Source organism: Hylobates moloch, unplaced genomic scaffold (genome assembly GCF_009828535.3).
Source record: "Hylobates moloch isolate HMO894 unplaced genomic scaffold, HMol_V3 SCAFFOLD_14, whole genome shotgun sequence".
Lineage (NCBI taxonomy): Eukaryota > Metazoa > Chordata > Mammalia > Primates > Hylobatidae > Hylobates > Hylobates moloch.
The window spans coordinates 3,406,441-3,426,702 of NW_026652289.1; the positions used below are offsets into that span (position 1 = coordinate 3,406,441).

The window sequence follows — 20,262 nt, forward strand, 5'->3', positions numbered from 1 at the left end:
CATCACCACACCCAGCTAATTTCTTCTACTTTTTGTAGAGGCAGGGTCTCGCCCTGTTGCCCAGGCTGGCACATGATGTCTTTGCACTAGTGACTTGGCTCTGCAGAGGCCTCTCAGGCAGGGAGGCTCAGAGCCCATCCTCTACAGGCAGGAATGCCGTGGTCCTCTCACCCACCACCTGTTCCCACCTGTGCCTCCTGCAGCCAGGTCAGTGAGAACATGTGACTTCCTAGCCAAAAAGGGATGTCAAGAACCAATGAGAATGAACAGGGACACCACAAAATCCAACTCTCAAGAGACGACACGCCAGGGGAGCAGAGGGGAAAGAAACAGAAACAGCACAAAGGCAGAAAGAGGGGCCGCAGAACAGGAGGGCACAGGCTGACTCCTTGTTCCAGATGCCTCCACAGGCACTAGAGATATGGACCTTCCCTCCTGTCACCCAGGAAAGGGTAGGCTACTCTGCCAACTTGATTTTAAAAGAAAAAGATGTGAATGGCATTTCTTTGTTAAATTCCTTCTCACAAAACACGAGAGAAGATCTGCTCGTTACAAGGCTGTGCTCCAGGCCCTGGCAGGGCCTCCCTCACACAGTGTCTCCCTCCCCAGGTGCCTGCTGAGATGATGCTGCCACTGCGCACTGCGCAGATCAGGGAAGGAAGGAAGGAAGCAAAATCACTCTGTAGGGTCCGCAGCATGGATAGGTCAGCCTGTTTAAGAGCTCACACATAAACCTAACTTTAGTCCAGGCACAGTGGCTCACACCTGTAATCCCAGCACTTTGGGAGGCCAAGGCAGGAGGACTATTATATGAGCCCAGGAGTTCAAGACCAGCATGGGCAACATAGTGAGACCCCGTCTTTACAAAAACATTTAAAAATTAACTGGGCAAAGTGGCACATGCCTGTAGTCCCACTACTCAGGAGGCGGAGGTGGGAGGATTGCTTGAGCCTGGGAGGTCAATGCTTCAGTGAGCTCTGTTTGTGCCACTATACTCCAGCCTGGGTAACAGAGCGAGACCCTGTCTCTTAAAAAAAAATCAGAGCACCTGCAAAAAAAGAGAAGCTTCTAAAAGATGAGAAAAACACAAAAGATTGGAATAAAGAACATCAACCTTCTTGAGAGCCAGGTGCGGTAGCTCACGCCTGTAATCCCAGCACTTTGGGAGGCCGAGGCAGGCGGACTGCTTGAGCCCAGGATTTCGAGACCAGACTGGCCAACGTGGTGAAACCCATTTCTACTAAAAATACAAAAATTAGCCAGGCATAGTGGCACACACCTGTAATCCCAGCTACTCGGGAGGCTAAGGCAGGAGAATCACTTGAACTTGGGAGGTGGAGGTTGCAGTGAGCCAAGATCACACCACTACACTCTAGCCTGGGCAACAGAGTGAGACTTCGTCTCAGAAAAACAAAACACAAAAGTAATGCTTCCTCAACATTGGGTAGAAAGGATTTTCAACCCGGAATTCTACAAGTAAACAGACTGCATATCAAATATGAGATCAAAATAAACTCATTTTTAGGTTTGCAAAGTCTCAAAAACATGTGTTTTTTTTGTTTGTTTATTTTATTTTCTTTGAGATGGAGTTTTGCTCTTGTTGCCCAGGCTGGAGTGCTGTGGCACAATCTCGGCTCACTGCAACCTCCGCCTCCCAGGTGAAGCGATTCTCCTGCCTCAGCCTCCCGAGCAGCTGGGATTATAGACATGCACCCAACGTCCAGCTAATTTTTGCATTTTTAGTAGAGACGGGGTTTCACTATGTTGGACAGGCTGGTCTCAAACTCCTAACCTCAAGAGATCTCAGCACTCCCAAAGTGCTGAGATTACAGGCGTGGGCCACTGCACCAGGCCAGAATCAATGTTTTTTTTTTTTTGAGATGGAGTCTCACTGTGTCGCCCAGGCTGGAGTGCAGTGGTGCGATCTCGGCTCACTGAAACCTCTGCTTCCCGGGTTCAAGCGATTCTCCTGCCTCCTCCCGAGTAGCTGGGGATTACAGGCATGCACCACTGCACCCAGCTAATTTTTGTATTTTTAGGGACAGGGTTTCACCATATTGGCCAGGCTAGTCTCGAACTCCTGACCTTGTGATCTGCCCGCCTTGGCCTCCCAAAGTACCGGGATTATAGACGTCATTGTGCCTGGCCCAGAATCAATGTTCTTAAAGTAGACTCATAACACACACCAAAGACGGGCAAGGCTCAGCAGCCGCAAAGACAGCGCCACTGCACTCCAGCCTGGGCGACAGAGAGGCCTGAAAGCCCTGGCCTGACGACACTGTCATGATGGAGGTGTGGGCCAGGCTCACTGGTCTGAAAAGCTTGCCTGGCAATTCTGCCGTGCCCTCTGTGGGGACCCTGGGGAGTGTGTGCCTACAAGACCTCTGCCCCTGGTGGATGGGCACATGATCCAACATTAGCACTGGATAACTGTGTGTGTGTGTGTGTGTGTGTGTGTGTGTGTGTGTGTGTGTGTTTGTATGGCGGGGGGTTGGTTATGAGTGACTTTTTTCCTGTTCTTTCAGAATTTTCTGAACTTTGCAAATTCTCTACAGTGCGAGAGATAAGAGTACAAAGAAACAAAACACTGACATTCAGAGAAACCAGAAATTGCTACACAAGACAAAGCTCTTCACGCAGAGGGAAGGGCTCGTGCTTGTTCTACTTGTGCCCCTATGTGGGCAGCACTCACCCCCAAAGCCTTCCATAAAATGGCGCACGCACCTGGGAGTTCTGGATCCTAATTGTCCCAGGCGACAATGTCTGTGTGACCACTTGGCCTTGGGGAGTGACGACCGTGACAGGCTGATACACTGTGCCACCTCAAAAGGGAGAATAAAAATATGAGGCTGCTTTTAAGTCTCAATGATTTAAACCATTCTTTTTTCTTTTTTTGTAGAGACAGGGATATTGCTTTGTTGCCCAGGCTGGTCTCTAACTCCTGGCTTCAACTGATCCTCCCGCCTTGGCCTCCCGAAGTGCTGGGATTACAGATGTGAGGCACTGCAACCAGCCCTCTTCTTGATATACTTACAAAAGGAATAAAATCCCTAGTTTGATGAGCTTTTTAATCATTTCAAAAGATCAACAATCCTTTGTTGCCAGTTGACTTGTCACTATAAAGTAGCCCTGGGTGGGCTACTCTGGCACCTGCAGCAGTGCGTGGGCAGGTGGGCGGGCACTAGGTGCCTGGCAGCCCACACAGCCCGGCTCACACACCACCAACTGACCTGGGGTGTGAGGGCTCCCTTCCTTTTGCTAGCCTCTGCTTTCTACTTTTTCCTAAAATTAGCACATGTTAAGGATTTCGCCAAGGGTACTAAATAATAACTATTTTATTCTAGTTATATTTTTGGATCAACAGTGCTTTTTTTTCCCACTGAGGTTTCCCTTTGTGCTATTACGTGAGGTCTTTGGTGTAAATTTCTACCCCTCCCTCCTCGCTGTGTCCCACTTCCATGATGCTTTCTGTTTTCAACGTTCTCTACGCACCAGGGAACTCTGGAATCTGTCCCTTTCCTATAACGGTTTTTGTTCTACAAGTAATACCAATGCTAAGACTGCATTTTTATTTGTCATCAATTAATGATAAAACTTAAGATTTTCAGGGTGCTATTAAGAGCACAACAAAAAACTATGTTATTTGAAAATGACAACTGGTTTTTGGTGTATATTTTCAACTCCTACATAAAACCTTTTTTCTTTCCAATATATTTTTGGTAGAGAAACAAAGAAACACAATCTGCATAAAATACTTGTTATTGAGTATTAACAAGAAAGAGGCATTCAGAGACCTCTAGCTTCTAACATTGCTATATTAGAAAATGGCATTAACTTAAAATTATATTTATACTGTCATTCTAACACACAGGACCATTTTCTGCAAAAACTCATGGGGAGTGTGTCCATTTTTCTGTCATCGTACCTGCCACCGTTGCCATGGCTACGTTTCCCTGCTGCAGCGCAGACGCCGGCACCACAATTCCTTGAGGGCTGATGGTGCCTGTAATGGCACTTTGAATCTGCTGCAAGTCAGAACACACATGTTGAAGGAATTACTAGAAAACGGAAAACCCATGTTTAAAACTTTAAAATAAGTAGCATAATGACGCCGTTAAAAAAGGAAAGAGAAGCTTGAGGGAAAGAGCATCCTCAGATGACGTGGCTTCAGAATGCACGCAGCACACACGGAAAGCAAGAGATGTACAACTCTGTATTAAACACAAGCCAGCCTGCAACGTCAGCCTGCACTGTGGCTCCCAAAAGATTATCTTCATCTCACTGCCATATTCCACGTGCCTTACAGCCCAGGAGTATGACGAGGAAGACCCTGCTTTCTGATCACACATCTTTTTCATTAGACTTGGCTTGGTGGACTCTTGAGTTTTCCATGAACCAAGCTCTCCCTGACCAATAAGAACATTCAAGAGATTATATAGCACAGGCCTGGGAGGCACTGGAAGTGACCAGGGCTGAGGTATTACAAGCTGTGCTGGGGAGTCAGCCCCTGGCACCCACCTTGACTCTTGACCCCGGCACAGACTAAGTGTGATCTTGGCTTTCCCCGGTGTTCTTGCTTGTACAGTGCTTGGAACTGTGCCCGGCCTACAGCGAGCCCCATGCAAATGTTCGTACATGCCCCATGGAGGACTCTACGCATCTGGGGTTAGATCCACATGGGCCACTTTATCCACTGACTGTGACGCCTGGGTGGGCAGCTGGCAGGGGAGAGAAGCCTCCAGTGCCGGGCCTGGCACACTCACGTGCCCTGACATGTGAGTAGTTAAATAGCATAAGGGGACACCACCCCAAGGCGGTGACTCTGTGGGCCATCATCGAGCGGAATGTGTAAGCTTAGCGGCTATGCTTAAGGCCTGCCACATTAATTAGGTTGTAATAAAAGTTAAGCTAGTCAAATCAATCATCCCAGCTCCCACCTGAAGATCTTAGAAAAAGGGGAACATCGTGAACCCAAAGCAGAAGAAAGGAAATAATAAAGATCAAGGTGAAATCAATGAAACTGAAAACAGAAAAACAACCAAAAAAATCAATAAAACAAAATACTGTTCTTTGAAAATTACATAAACCTCTAGACTCACTAAAAAAAAAAATAGAGACACAAAAGATCAATATCAGAAATAAAACAGGAAGAGATCGCTATAGACCCTGCTAACACCAAAAGGCTATGAAGAGAATACTAGACCACCTCTAAACTCCTAAATTTAACATCTTAGGTGAAATAGATCAATTCTATTTCTCAAACATTTAAAAACTAACACCAAGTCTACATAATTTCCAGAAAAAAATAAGAGGAGGGACTACTTCCCAATCCATTTTATGTAAGTTTGTATATCTTGATACCAAAACCAAAGACAGTATGAAAAAGAAAACTATACACCAATATCCCTTACAAACACAGACAAAAATGCTGAACAAAATATTAGCCAATAGAATTCAAGAATACATATGAAAAGAATTATGTGCCATGGCCAAGTGGAGTTTATTCCAGGAATAGAAGGCTTGTTCAGTATTCAAAAAACCAATCCATGTAATGTCCATTATTAACAGGCTAAAGAAGAAAAATCACATAATCATATCAATCAATGCTGGAAAAGCATTTAACAAAATTGAACAAGATAAAATCTCTCAGAAAAAAAGCAATATAGGAGAACCTCCTTAACTTGATAAAGAGCATCTAGAAAGAAACCTGCAACCAACATCATCAACAGTGAGTGACTGAAAGGTGTCCCCTAAGGCAGTGACAAGGCAAGGATGTCTGCTCTTGCCACTCTTATTCAAGATGGCACAGGCCAGGAAAGGAAACGCTTGGGTATAACTCTAAAAACGCATGTACACAACTTATGTGTCAAAAACTACAAAGCACTGATGAAAGAAATCAGAGTTGTCAATCAATGGAGAGACATGCCATACCTGTGGATTGAAAGACTCAACACAGTAAAGATGTCAATTCTCTCCAGATTGATATACAGGTATAAGGCAATTCCTATCAAAATCTAAGTAAGATTTTTTTTTTTTTTGAGACAGAGTCTTACTCTGTCGCCCAGGCTGGAGTGCAGTGGCGCGATCTCAGCTCACTGCAAGCTCCGCCTCCTGGGTTCCCGCCATTCTCCTGCCTCAGCCTCTCCGAGTAGCTGGGACTACAGGCGCCCGCCACCATGCCCGGCTAATTTTTTTTTGTATTTTTAGTAGAGACGGGGTTTCACCGTGGTCTCGATCTCCTGACCTCGTGATCCGCCTGCCTCGGCCTCCCAAAGTGCTGGTATTACAAGCGTGAGCCACCGTGCCCGGCAGTAAGATGTTTTTGTAGCTCTAGACAAGAGCATTCTAAAATTTATGTGGACAGGCAAAGGAACCAGAATAGCTAAAACAATTTTGAAAAGGAATAACAGGGTGGGAGGAAACAGTGTGCCCAGTTTTGAGAGTTATTCTATAGAAAAATCCACTTGAAATGGATCATGGATTTAAATGCAAAATGTAAAACTATAAAACTTTTGAGGCCAGGCATGGTGGTTCACACTTGAGCCCAGGAGTTTGGGACCAGCCTGGGCAACATAGTGAGACCTTGTCTCTATTTAAAAACTTTTAGGAAAAAACTTAAGACAAAGTCTTTGGGACCTAGAGTTAGGCAAAGAGTTCTTAGACTTGACACCAAAAGAATGATCCATAAAAGGAAAACCTAATAAATTGAACTTTATTAAAATTAAAAAGGTTGGCTCTGAAAAAGACCTGTTAAGAGGATGAAAAAAATACTTAGCTACTATAGACTTGGAGAAAACACTTCAAACCATATAACCAACAGAGAACTAGTATCTACAATAAGCAAAGAACTCTCAACACTCAGAAGTTAAAAAAAAAAATCCAATTAAAAAATGGGCAAAAGACGGCCGGGCGCGGCAGTCATGCCTGTAATCCCAGCACTTTGGGAGGCCGAGGCAGGCAGATCACGAGGTCAGGAGATCGAGACCATCCTGGCTAACACGGTGAAACCCCGTCTCTACTAAAAATACAAAAAATTAGCCAGGCGTGGTGGCGGGCACCTGTAGTCCCAGCTACTCAGGAGGGTGAGGCAGGAGAATGGCGTGAACCCAGGAGGCGGAGTTTGCAGTGAGCCGAGATCGCGCCACTGCACTCCAGCATGGGTGACAGAGCGAGACTCCATTTCAAAAAAAAAAAAGGCAAAAGACATAAGCAGCAGACATTTTATCAAAGAAAATACACAGAGGGTATAATAATGTTCCACATTATTAGCCATCAGGGAAATGAAAACTAAAACCACAAAGAAATATTAATATCACTACATATCATCAGAATGGCTAAAACACAATAGTGCTTCCTCATGGATGAATCTTACAGGCATTCTGCGCGATGAAACAAGCAAAGGACCCAGAAGGACAAACACTGTACGATTCCACTTAACATGAGAGACCTGGAGTCATCGAATTCACAGAGACAGACAGTAGAATGGTGGGTTCCAGGGGCTAGGGGAGGGGGAATCCGGAATGAGTGTTTAATGGGGTCAGAGTTTGAGTTTGAGAAGATGAGAAAGTTCTGGAGATGGATGGTGTTGATGGTTGCCCAACAATGTGAATAAACTTAACACCATTGAACTGTACATTTTAAAATAGCTAAGATGTAAATTTTATATTTTGTATATTTTACACAATTTTTCAAAAGAATAAGTAAAATATTTTAAGAAGAAGTAAAAGAAAGAAATGAATTGTGTCTTCTATAAACATGGGACCGGGGGCCCAGTATGCAGATTGAGGACTCACTTCATAATCTGAGGGAGTTCATTCCCAAACCAGGCTGGGGTCAGAGACCTAGAGGGTCCTTCTTGTAGAAAGTCATTAAGATGACCCAGTGAATTCTCAAAGAGCTGGTGGTCTCATGACTCAATGCAGATGTTCACAGTGGCAGAGAGGGAAAGTGAGGCCCCCAAATGTAAGTACCTGGGACTGCACCGGTGAGTACGGGCTTCCAGGCTCTCCACTCAACAGAGTTTCACTGTTCATTTTCGTTTTTAGACAAGCAATGTATCGACTGCAGAAATCTTTGCAGAGTTCGTTAACCTTTTCCAGCTCAAGAAGATGAATGCGCAAAACCTGGATTGCTTTTACCATCTAGAGCAGAGAAAATGAAGACTTTCAGAGAAAAAGGTAGCATTATTGTAAGTTATCATGATCCTACATACCAATTCTTAGTCATTAGATGGAACCATCTCTACTGCCAATAACCAAAGTGGAATAACATCAGAAATCCTCTAAACTCATGTGTTGTTCCAGTGCCACTGACCTGGGCTTTGGTATTTGGCTGCATCTGGTGTGCGGGGAAGACAAAGGCGCATGGTGGTAACCTCGGTGCGTCCCAGTGCTAGGTGTGTGGGCTGTGAGCCGAAGACTAGCCCTTCCACTGACTCGCTCTGTGGCAGGCAGGACAAGTGACTCACCCTCATCTACTCCTGTTTCTACATTCACAAATAGGGACACATCCGCACTCACCCTAGGCAGTGCTACATTTTCATAAAGTTCCATTTTGGTGTTTTTGCCTAGTCCTAGATCCTCAAAATTTTCTCTTGCGATTTTTCTAAAAGTTATATCATTTTTGTTTGTTTGTTTTGTTTTTTTTTTTTTTTTGAGACAGATTTCACTCTTGTTGCCCAAGCTGGAGGCTGAAGTGCAGTGGTGCGATCTCAGCTCACTACGGCCTCTGCCTCCTGGGTTCAAGTGATTCTCCCGCCTCAGCCTCCTGAGTAGCTGGGATTACAGGCATGCACCACCACGCCCAGCTAATTTTTGTATTTTTAGTAGAGATGGGGTTTCACCATGTTGGTCAGGCTGTTCACGAACTCCTGACTTCAGGTGATCCACCTGCCTCAGCCTCCCAAAGTGCTGGGATTACAGGCGTGACCCACCACGCCTGGCCAAAGTTGTATAGTTTTATATTAAGTAACTACATTTTGGGGTAATTTGTCCCACAGCAATAGATAACTAATACCAACAATGCAGCCATTATCGTAAGTACCAGTTGCCTATGAATCAGCAACTCTGAAGCCCATCTCTTTCACCTGTAAATCTGGTAGTAGTAATTCGTAGGCATCTATGCAGTGAATAAATGAATCAATTAATAACAAAAATGATGGAGTGTCAAACTCTGCTAGGCCCTGTGCTAAACACTCACCAGTCAGGAGAACCTGGGGCCCTGCCAGCCTGGTGGGGTGCAGAGGACACCTGTGCTGTACTCACTGGGCCAAGCCAGGTGTGGGCCAATGGGAAGATGGATGCAGACCACAGACTCAGGGGTGGAGAGAGCGTGGGATCCTCACCCAAAGAGCATGCACTGTTAGTCTCATCTCAGAGAGGAGGAGACAGATCCAAGTCAGATAACTCACCCACAAAATCTATTTGGTGGTAAGCATCGAGTATATAATGAGAATTTTCTTAAAAACTAAGACCTCAGCAATTTATTCAGGAAAAATGAGTTTTCCAAAAACCTTTTCTGTTGAAGGCTCTAACCAGGGTTTTGATATGGGACCAAGATGGCTCGAAGGGAATCCAGTGAAGGTTCCCTGATGCCAGATCTTTGTGTACCCAGCTCTGAGAAGTAAACACGTGGTTACACTCTGGCAGGAGAGCAGACCCAGAGAGTGTGGCCTACCCAGACCGAGCTGACAGCGCTGTACAGGTGCCTCAGGTGCAGCTCGTTCAGAGCAATCCAGTGATGTTGGAACCTAGATGTTCTCCATTGCCTCTGGAGGGCACAGAAAATGCTGGATTTTGGAGCCCTGGCCCTGGGAGGAGGGCATCACAAATCACTGTCAGCCTCAAGACAGAGCTGTCGCTGGGCGCGGTGGCTCACGCCTGTAATCCCAGCACTTTGGGAGGCTGAGGCAGGCAGATCATGAGGTCAGGAGATTGAGAGTATCCTGGCTAACATGGTGAAACTCCATCTCTACTAAAAATACAAAAAAAATTAGCTGGGCGTGGTGGTGGGCGCCTGTAGTCCCAGCTACTCGGGAGGCTGAGGCAGGAGAATGGCTTGAACCTGGGAGGCAGAGCTTGCAGTGAGCTGAGATCACGCCACCGCACTCCAGCCTGGGCAACAGAGTGAGACTCTGTCTCAAAAAAAAAAAAAAAAAAAAAAAAGACAGAGCTGTCTTAGAGAATGAGCTCAAGTCTGTGTCCACGTCCATGATAAACCAAGGACAGACGCAGGTCACAGACATACGGCCCGAACACCCCAACCCCACGGACCTTTACAAACGCTGTGCAGAGAACTGAATCCCCGTGTCCATTTGGCATGGAGGCTCAAATTATTTTATTTTATTTTTTTATTTTTTGAGACAGAGTCTCGCTCTGTCACCCAGGCTGGAGTGCAGTGGCACAATCTTGGCTCACTGCAACCTCCGCCTCCTGGGTTCAAGCGATTCTCCTGCCTCAGCCTCCTAAGTAGCTGGGACTGCAGGCATGTGCCACCATGCCTGGCTAATTTTGTATTTTTAGTAGAGATGGGGTTTTGCCATGTTGGCCAGGCTGGTCTCGAACTCCTGATCTTGTGATCCACCCACCTCGGCTTCCCAAAGTGCCAGGATTACAGGTGTGAGCCACCACGCCTGGCCTATTTTATTTGATTTTTAAAGGAAAGGGTAGGTTGGGCCTTGAGAGACTGAGGAGGGAAGATTGCTTGAGGCCAGGAGTTTGAGACCATCTGGGGCAACACAGTAAGATGTGTCTACAAAAATAAAATAAATTTAAAAATAAAAACTAAATAAATGAAAGATACCTAGAGAAGGCTGGAAGACTTGGGGATATCTACATTACACACACCATAAAAATTAATTCTTTTAGAGTTGTATGAGTCTCTCCTTTAGCAGAACTACAAGCAGTCTAAAGTTCTACTTAGAAGCCTAAAATTTCATGAACAGATTTCACATTTTGAAAAATAAAATTTATTTTACTTACTAAATTGTCAGTTTCTGGATCTTCACAAAAGAAAGGTTTCCCTTCCTTCTCTTGCTTTCTTACAAAATTTTCGATGTCTACATCAAAACTGGCAGAAGTTGTGCCTTCAGAGCCCTGTGTAGATTGTTCACATTTTTCAAACAACAAAGCTAATAATGGAAATAGTGGATGCCTGAGGAGAAAAGAAAAGAAAAAGAAATCCATTTACGTTCTACATCTCCATGAGATTGTCTTTGTGTGTACACCTGCACTACTTCATGTAACACCTCTGTTGGGTGAAAATTCACATACCACACAGTTCATCCATTTAAAGTATGCAATTCAACGGTTTTTACAGTTGCACAGCCACTGCCACTGTCAACTCTGGAACATTTCCATGATCCCCGCAAAGAAACCCTGTATCCAATAGCAGTCATTCTCCATTTTTTCCCAGACCCCAGCCTACTAGAACCTACTTGCTATCTCTATATATTTGCCTCTTCTAGACATTTTGTCTAAATGGGAATCGTATAACATGTGACCGTGGTGTCTGGCTTGTTTCCCTCAGCATAATGCGTCCAAGGCTTACCAGTGTTTTAACAGGTATCAGTACTTTATTCTTTTTTTTTTTTTTTGAGATGGAGTCTCGCTCTGTCGCCCAGGCTGGAGTGCAGTGGCACGATCTCGGGTCACTGCAACCTCTGCCTCCCAGGTTTAAGCGATTCTCCTACTTAGCCTCCCCAAATAGCTGGGACTACAGGCACCCGCCATGATGCCCAGCTAATTTTTTTTATTTTTTGAGATGGAGTTTCACTCTTGTTGCCCAGGCTGGAGTGCAATGGCGTGATCTCGGTTCACCACAACCTCCGCCTCCCAGGTTCAAGCGATTCTCCTGCCTCAGCCTCTGGAGTAGCTGGGGCTACAGGCATGCACCACCATGACTCGGCTAATTTTGTATTTTTAGTAGAGACGGGGTTTCTCCATGTTGGTCAGGCTGGTCTCAAACTCCTGACCTCAGATGATCCACCTGCCTCAGCCTCCCAAAGTGCTGGGATTACAGGCGTGAGCCACCACGCCCGGCCTAGTTTTTGTTTTAGTAGAGACAGGATTTCGCCATTTTGGCCAGGCTGGTCTCGAACTCCTGACCTAAAGTGATCTGCCCGACTTGGCCTCTCAAAGCCCTGGGATTACAGGCATGAGCCACCGCACCTGTCACTTCATTCCTTTTACTGCTAAATATTATTGCATTGCATGGAGATGCCATAATGTGTCTGTTCATTCATCAGTTGACGGGCATGGGCACTGTTTCCAGCTTTTGGCCATGATAGGCTGTGCTGCTATGAAGATTTATGTACACGTTTTTGTGTGGACTTTTTTCATTTGTCTTAGGTATATATGTGCATAGGAGTAGAATTGCTGAGTTATATATAATTCTATGCTGAACTTAAAAAAAAATTTTTTTTTTGAGATAGGGTCTCACTCTGTCACCCAGACTGGAGTACAGTGGCACGATCTCAGCTCACTGTAACCTCCGCCTACCGGGTTCAAGTGATTCTCCCACCTCAGCCTCCAGAGTAGCTGGGACTACAGGCATGCGCCACCACACCCGGCTAATATTTGTATTTTTTGGTAGAGACAGGGTTTCGCCATGTTGGCCAGTCTGGTCTTGAACTCCTGACCTCAGGTGATCCACCTGCCTCGGTCTTCCAAAGTTCTGGGATTACAGGTGTGAGCCACCGCACCCGGCCTGATTGACTTTTAAATACTAAACCAGTCTGATATTCCCAGGAAAAACTTGACTTGGTCGCTACGTATTATTCTTTTTACATATTGCTAGAATTGATTTGTTAATATTTCATTGATGATTTTTACATCTAAGTTCATGAAGGATATTGGCCTGTATTTTCCTTATTTGGTATTGTCTTTGGTCTTAGTGTCAGAGTGATGTGAATTATAAAGTGAGCTGGGAAGCCTTCCCTCCTCCTCTACTTCCTGAAAGAGACTATGCAGACTTGCTGCTCTTTTCTTCTTTATATGTTTGGCAGAATTCTCAGTAAAATCAACTGTGCCTGAATATTTCTTTTTGCAAGGTTACACAAAATTTATAGATTTATATTCTAAAATTTTATAGGTATTAGAAATAACATCTTTGTGTGTGTGTGTGTGTGTGTGTGTGTGTGTGTGTGAGAGAGAGAGAGAGAGACAGAGTTTCGCTCTTGTTGCCCACGCTGGAGTGCAATGGCGCGATCTCAGCTCAATGAAACTTCCGCCTCCGCGGTTCAAGTGATTTTCCTGCCTCAGCCTCCCAAGTAGCTGGGATTACAGACATGTGCCACCATGTCTGGCTAATTTTTGTATTTTTAGTAGAGATGGAGTTTCACTATGTTGGCCAGGCTGGTCTCGAACTCTTAACTTCAAGTGATCCACCCGCCTCAGCCTCCCAAAGTGCTGGGATTACAGGCATGAGCCACCATACCTGGCCAGAAATAACATCTTAATCTGAGAAAATTTTCAGCCGAGCAGTTATCACATCATAATGGCACCTCACAACTCTGCCTCACTACTAGTTCTAGTGTTCCTTTTAACAAACTTGTGGATGCTCCTCACTCCTCTGAGGCCCCCACAGCCGGCACCCCGGGCACTACCTATAAATGGCCTGCTTGTCCACATCCATCGGGGTCTGAGACTCCACAGGGGGAGGGCTCACTCCTTCTGCATCGGGTTCAGAGCAGTTTGGATCTTGTTCTGTCTTTAACTCTGTTACTACTTGCATCTGTAAAAGGAGGAAGATAATTCTTATTAGCAAACACAAACTACTACGAGGTATTCCATGCTCCAACAGGAATGCAGTTGGAGTGGGGAACTGCCAGACAGTAGTACGACTGCAATCATATGTAAAGAATACTACCAACAAAACAGTTTTGAATTTAATGTGCTTTAAAATAAAGGTAAAATTTCCAAACTGCTGAAGAACTGAGATAACCAATGTTTGTGAAATGCTCATGATTTTAAAATAACACTGGCGATGGCCTAATGAAGAGAATGGCACACATGCAATCTACTCCTCCGTCTATTGCTATATCTCCTCACGCGTAGTAATATTACAGCCAGAGAAGCATAGACAAATAGTCCAAGGTCTTCTTACCATGTCACAGACACAACCTAACCCCATATGCTACGTATTTGGGACAGGGCTGAACTTCTCCCATATCTACCCTCAAACCTCAGCAATACATAGCCATAAAAATGTCACTATATTCAGAAAGGAAAAGGCCAGCTGTGTTTACTTAAAGCCTTAAAAGATACTATCATTTAAACTGCTTTAAACGAGCAATGCCTTTGTCATTTAGGTAAAAAATATTTAAATCGTTAAAAAAAAAATCAGTTTACAAAAACAAAATTTCGTGAAAGTAAACTTCTAGTTATCCATGAGCAGCAGATTAGACTGTCCTGACCTCAGCTTCCTCAGGACCAGGATGGGCCATTTCTCCCACGGTGGATTTGGCCATGCTTCTGTCCCTTGAGGAAGCAACTTGGGGCAGCGGGGGCGGGGAGACCTCATGGAAGCGGGGCCATCCCCACTATCCAGACAGACTGGGGGCCAGCCATGAACGCCCACCCCCACAGGACACCTCTCACATCCTCCAGCCCTGTGCTCTCTTCCCTCCAACGTCTTGTTTTTTGGAATAAGATGACTTCTATTCTGCTGCCTTTAAATGGTACAACATATTAGGAAAACTGTTTTAGTTTCTCTTAAAAAAAAAAATAAAAGCAATAAAGCCTAAGTGGACACAGTATTTCTGTAAGGCGATCTGCCAGCATGTATAAAAAGCCTTAAAAAGGCCAGGCACAGTGGCTCACGCCTATAATCCCAGCACTTTGGGAGGCCAAGGTGGGCGGATCATCTGAGGTCAGGGGTTCAAAATCAGCCTGGCCAACATGGTGAAACCCTGTCTCTACTAAAAATACAAAAAAATTAGCTGGGAGTGGTGGCACACACCTGTAATCGCAGGTACTCAGGAGGCTGAGACAGGAGAATTGCTTGAACCTGGGAGACGGAGGTTGTAGTGAGCTGAGATCACACTACGGCACTCCAGCCGGGGCAACAGAGCAAGACTCCGTCTCAAAATAAATAAATAAGTAAATAAATAAATAATAAAAAATAAGAAGCCTTAAAAGATTCATTTCAGTATTTGAAAAAAAAAAAAAAGATTGTGAAAAGAGAGAAACCTAAATGTTCAACCTTGGAAAACTGGCAAAATAATTACGATAGGTCTATGCTATAGATATATTTCAGTGTTTATTTAAAATAATGCTGACTAAACACTTCCCAGGCCCTGAGAAACACTCGGTATGAAAAGGGCAGTGTTCCAGGTGTCATCTGCACCTGGCACAGCCGCCTGGGAGGAGGTGGCCGGTAGCAAGCACTACTGTCCCAGGCTGTGTTGGAGGTGGTCACCGTGCCTTGGTGCACAGGAGGCAGCGGTGGGGTCGCAGCAAAGACCTAGCAGGCAGGAGGGAGAAGAGTGATGGGAACAGTGAGGACCGGTGCTCCAGGGCAGGCAGAGAGGTGCCCAAGATGTGCCAGGCAGAGATGCTGGGGGCGGCCTGGGGCCCAGAGGGGCGAGGCGATTCGGGCCACAGGGCAGCTTGGGCTTGGCATGAAATCCACAGGAATCCACAGGGAGCCACTGGACAGCCCAGGCGGGACGCTATTAGATTTGCATTTTAGAAAAAAAAAAAGTCAGTTGGAAATACCAAAGGACTAAGGACTTCTAGGCTAAGGAAGCAGGCTGACTACATCACAGAATTTCCCTCCTTTCACTGCTATACAAAGCAAAAAACAACAACAAAAAACGCTACCACCACCGCCACCACCACCAACAAAAATCTCTGCCACAGGAACTGAACAAGGACTGGTTGGTAAAACTAAGCACCAGAGAAAGGCGGACCCAGTGCCTCAGCTCCTAACCCCTCCTCAGACCTCACCAGCATGGCTCCAGTGAGTTATCCAGAGCCTGATCCTTGCCACCGAAGTCCTCGAGGTGGGGAGGAGAGCTGGGCGGGGGGGCACTGCACTGCCCCTGCCTGCTGGGCAGGAAAATAAAGGGCAGGGCCAAATCCCTTCACTGGCTTCAGAGTCAGTGGGATGATGAGCCAAATGCCAGTGGGTTCAGAACACAGTGTTTTAACAAGATCGCAGGCCAAGAAAGACGGCAAGGGCCTCAGTCAAGCCTCGATCCACCGGCTTCTCAATTCATTCAGGTCACAGAACACAAAACACTCAGATCCTCAAAAGCACAAAACACCATAGCTTCCAGGAGAACAAAGTCTCATCTATGGTGGGAGGGCAATGGAGAGCTGCCCGTGTATGGCACAACCATCCAAGCATGAGCAAGGTACAAAGATGGAGCACTGGGGCCCTGCAAATTCATTACTGGGACAGCCCCTCTCATGCCTGCAGCTGGGGAGACGAGGCTACAAGATTCCCATTCAAAAGCGGATACAGTTAGACACTCAGAAAAGTCACCAGTCAACATGGGAACCTGTCATCATGAAAACCAATCGGGTTTTCTTTCAAAGTAACAGTGCTAATTAACACTGACATTAAAAAGGTAAATTCCCAAGAAACTGTCATATGACTTAGGGAAGTCAAGATTCCTGGCAATCTTGGTATCAGTTAAGGAGATAGTATTATTCTATGGCTTATTTTTCTGAACACGAATGTATAATAAATGCGTAACACACTAACATTGAGCATGCAACCTCATGGCAATTGAATTGCAAGTATACAAAGGAATGTCCATGCTTGAGTGCCAGGCTGATTTGTAATTAGAATGCAGAATCAAGTTCAAGCTCACCTGTTGCCCATCTTGATAGCTGTCTATACTTAATGTCTGTGTAGCCATCATGGTTCATCAGAGTTTTATAAGACATCAAATCATCTTGAGTGAAAAGCAAATGGTGTCTGGAGAACAAAACCAGAAAAGCATCAGTTAATAGTCGTAGAGCATTTTTGTCTCCCTCATTCCACAACATCCAATTTTTTTTTTTTTTTTGAGACCGAGTTTCGCCCTTGCTGCCCAGGCTGGAGTGCAATGGCGCGATCTCGGCTCACCTCAACCTCCGCCTCCCAGGTTCAAGTGATTCTCCTGCCTCAGTCTCCCTAGTAGCTGGGATTACAGTCACGTGCCACCATGCCCAGATAATTTTGTATTTTTAGTAGAGACGGGGTTTCTCCATGTTGGTCAGGCTGGTCTCGAACTCCCAACCTCAGGAGATCCGCCCGCCTCGGCTTCCCAAAGTGCTGGGATTACAGGCATGAGCCACCGCGCCAGGCCCATAACATCCAATTTTTTAAAATACACATTTTTACATGTAGAGAACAAAAAAATTATCCTTAACAGTATGTTATGACCCAAATCCTATTAGCAACCCTTCACTTACGTAGCAATCACTTATTTTCCTGTGCTAGGCCCTGACTTGCTATTATATTTTCAGCCCCTGTCATTCACTGCCCAGCTAATATCAAGTCAATGCCTGCCCATGCCAGGCAGCATCCTGGGCCTGGGGTGCGGCAGTGAGCAGGACAGGCAAGGCCTCTGCCTTCCTGACACAAACCAGGCAAGGGGGAGACACAATACACAGGGTCAAGAATGGGCACAGGGTGAAGTGAGAGGGGGCCTGGGCTGCTTTCCCAGGCCTCGCTGGGAAGATGCTGTTAGGCCGAGACTGGATAGACACGCTGAGATCAGGGAGTTTGGTGTGTTTCAAAGAGAGGGAATGGCTAACACAGAGGCCTGAGACAGGGGCGGAAAAGAGGCGCTCAGGGAGACTGAGATGGGCATGCTCATAAACACACGCACATAAGACAGGTAAGTGGTGGCGCACTTGCTTCATGACAACAGAAAACCGCAAAATGCCACTTCTGTGCTGGAAGGATGGAGCAGGAACGCGACCAGCACCTGCAGTGTGGGTGTGGAAAAGCACTGCGGAGTGGGGGAGAGCAGCCGGGCTGGACCGCGGCCCGCACGGCCTCGCCACTGCTGGTGCAGGTCACAGACATTTAGAGTCTAGGCTGCCCTGAGAAGGTCATGTGGAGGTCAAGGGCAGTTGTGCCACTTGTTCTGCACTAGCAAGAACAGCACAGTTCCCCAAGGAAAGCAGCACTTTAGGAGACAGTGTTAAATGGAAAGAAATCCTGTCCAAGCCTTGCCGGATGCGGAAGGACTACCATCCTGTCCTGAGAGAGAGAGTTCAAAGGAACAAGGAGCCGGGCAGTGGCTCACGCCTGTAATCCCAGCACTTTCGGAGGCCGAGGTGGATGGATGACAAGGTCAGGAGTGTGAGACCAGCCTGGCCAATGTAGTGAAACCCTGTCTCTACTAAAAATATGAAAATTAGCTGGGCATGGTGGCATGCGCCTATAGTCCCAGCTACTTGGGAGGCTGAGGCAGTAGAATCGCTTGAACCCAGGAGGCAGAGGTTGCAGTGAGCCAAGATCGTGCCACTGCACTCCAGCCTGGGTGACACAGCAAGACTCCATCTCCAAAAACAAACAAATGAAAGAAAAAGGAAAAAGGAGTCCGGTGCGAACAGCGGTAGCCGTGGCAGCAGCCAGGTCACCTCCTGAGCACATTGAACCATCTTAGTGCAATCTGCCCTCACAACATCCAGGGGAGGCACTGCTGTGATGTCACTTACACCTGAGAAGTCTGAGCAATGTGGCCTCAGCCACCAAGATGGCCAGAGGCTGAGCTGGGACTCACCCTCAACAGCATCATTCTGGAGCCATTAAGGGGGTACAGTCAAAGGGCACAGGAGGCACACAGTCAATGGGGTAAAAGGGAGGAGGCAAAGTTATGGATACAAGGGAGGGGGCACAGTCAATGAGTACAAGAGAAGAGGTGCAGTCAATGGGTACAAGAGTGGGGCCACAGTCAATGGGAGCAGCTTCTGTGGCCTGGGAGGGGAGGGTATGTTGGGACATTTTAAGTTTGAGATGCTTGTCAGACACCTACATTAAAACTCTGAGCAAGGGAGTCTGGCCTAGAAACACAGATTTGGCCACCATCAAAGTATAGTTAGTACATGTAGAGGGTAACTGTGTCCTCCAAAAAGATATGTCTAACTGGACATGGTGGTTCACGCCTGTAATCCCAGGACTTTAAGAGCTGATGTGGAAGGACCACTTGAGTTCAGGAGTTCAAGACCAGCCCGGGCAACATAGCAAGACCCTGTCCCTACAATACTAAAAATAAATCTGCAAGGGTGGGTGGCTAAACCTTTATTTTTATTTTTATTTATTTATTTATTTATTTGAGATGGAGTCTTGCTCTGTCGCCCAGGCTGGAGTGCAGTGGCGCGATCTCGGCTCACTGCAAGCTCCGTCTCCCAGGTTCATGCCATTCTCCTGCCTCAGCCTCCTGAGTAGCTGGGACTACAGGCGCCTGCCACTACGTCTGGCTAATTTTTTGTATTTTTAGTAGAGATGGGGTTTCACCGTGTTAGCCAGGATGGTCTAGATCTCCTGACCTTGTGATCCATCCGCCTCGGCCTCCCAAAGGGCTGGGATTACAGGCATGAGCCACTGAGCCTGGCCAACTTTATTTTTAGATATTTAATGTGTTTAAAGCCTTAAGACTTTATGAGACCATCCAGGAAGAGAGAGAACAGCCTGTGCTAGAAGACAGTCTGGAGCTCAGGGAGACAGGAGGACACAGCACAGGAAGAACTGCCATGGGACAACAAAAGAACCAGGTGGTGCCCCCAAAGCCACGTGGAGAAGGAGGACCAAGGATGTGGGAGCGCCAGCCACAGCAAGGACAGCTGAGTGCCAAGGAAGAGGAGGCTGAGTGCCAAGGAAGAGTGGGGCTGAGGTTGCTGCCGATGAGCGGGAGAGCCTGCAAGGAGAAGGCTGTGACTGAGCAATCTCACAGCCCAGGGCAATCCTATCAACACAGGTACACCCTTGCAACATGGCATGGGAGCCACTGGTAACAGAAAAGGTTGGAAACCACTTTCAACAGAAGCCTGGCATAACGGATAACAGCCACCCATGAAATGGAATATGTGCAATTAAAATATGAGGAAAATACTTCACGAACTCTTCCCCAAGGCAACTGTTCTACAGAGGCCCTACACATCTGCAAACTTGTCACTGAACCTCTCCTAACAGGTCTCTGCCTTGACCATAACCTGGCTCTCCTCCAAATCTCCACTTTCTCCCCAATTTCACTTCCCATCTGCTCCCCTGCACCCCAGTGCAGTGGCTCCAATTCAGCGCCATCACCTCATACCTTGA

General features: G+C 46.3%; 2 protein-coding genes across 5 annotated transcripts in view; one reads left to right on the top strand and one right to left on the bottom strand.

The window, feature by feature from the left end:
- CBS (cystathionine beta-synthase) overlaps positions 1-20,262 on the top strand; it is a 225,327-nt gene that overhangs the window by 53,745 nt on the left and 151,320 nt on the right. The window lies entirely within an intron of this gene.
- PKNOX1 (PBX/knotted 1 homeobox 1) overlaps positions 1-20,262 on the bottom strand; it is a 70,024-nt gene that overhangs the window by 15,405 nt on the left and 34,357 nt on the right. For 3 of the 4 annotated variants that reach the window (XM_032175512.2, XM_032175513.2, XM_032175514.2), the window contains exons 2-7: positions 16,820-16,926; positions 13,604-13,731; positions 10,980-11,151; positions 7,971-8,141; positions 3,926-4,025; positions 2,725-2,822 (exon numbers count right to left, since the gene is read on the bottom strand). In XM_032175512.2, coding sequence (XP_032031403.1) covers positions 2,725-2,822; positions 3,926-4,025; positions 7,971-8,141; positions 10,980-11,151; positions 13,604-13,731; positions 16,820-16,870 — 720 coding nt within the window. In that variant the 5' untranslated portion in view covers positions 16,871-16,926. The remainder of the gene's footprint in view (positions 1-2,724; positions 2,823-3,925; positions 4,026-7,970; positions 8,142-10,979; positions 11,152-13,603; positions 13,732-16,819; positions 16,927-20,262) is intronic. The other variant, XM_058427901.1, reaches the window with a different exon arrangement.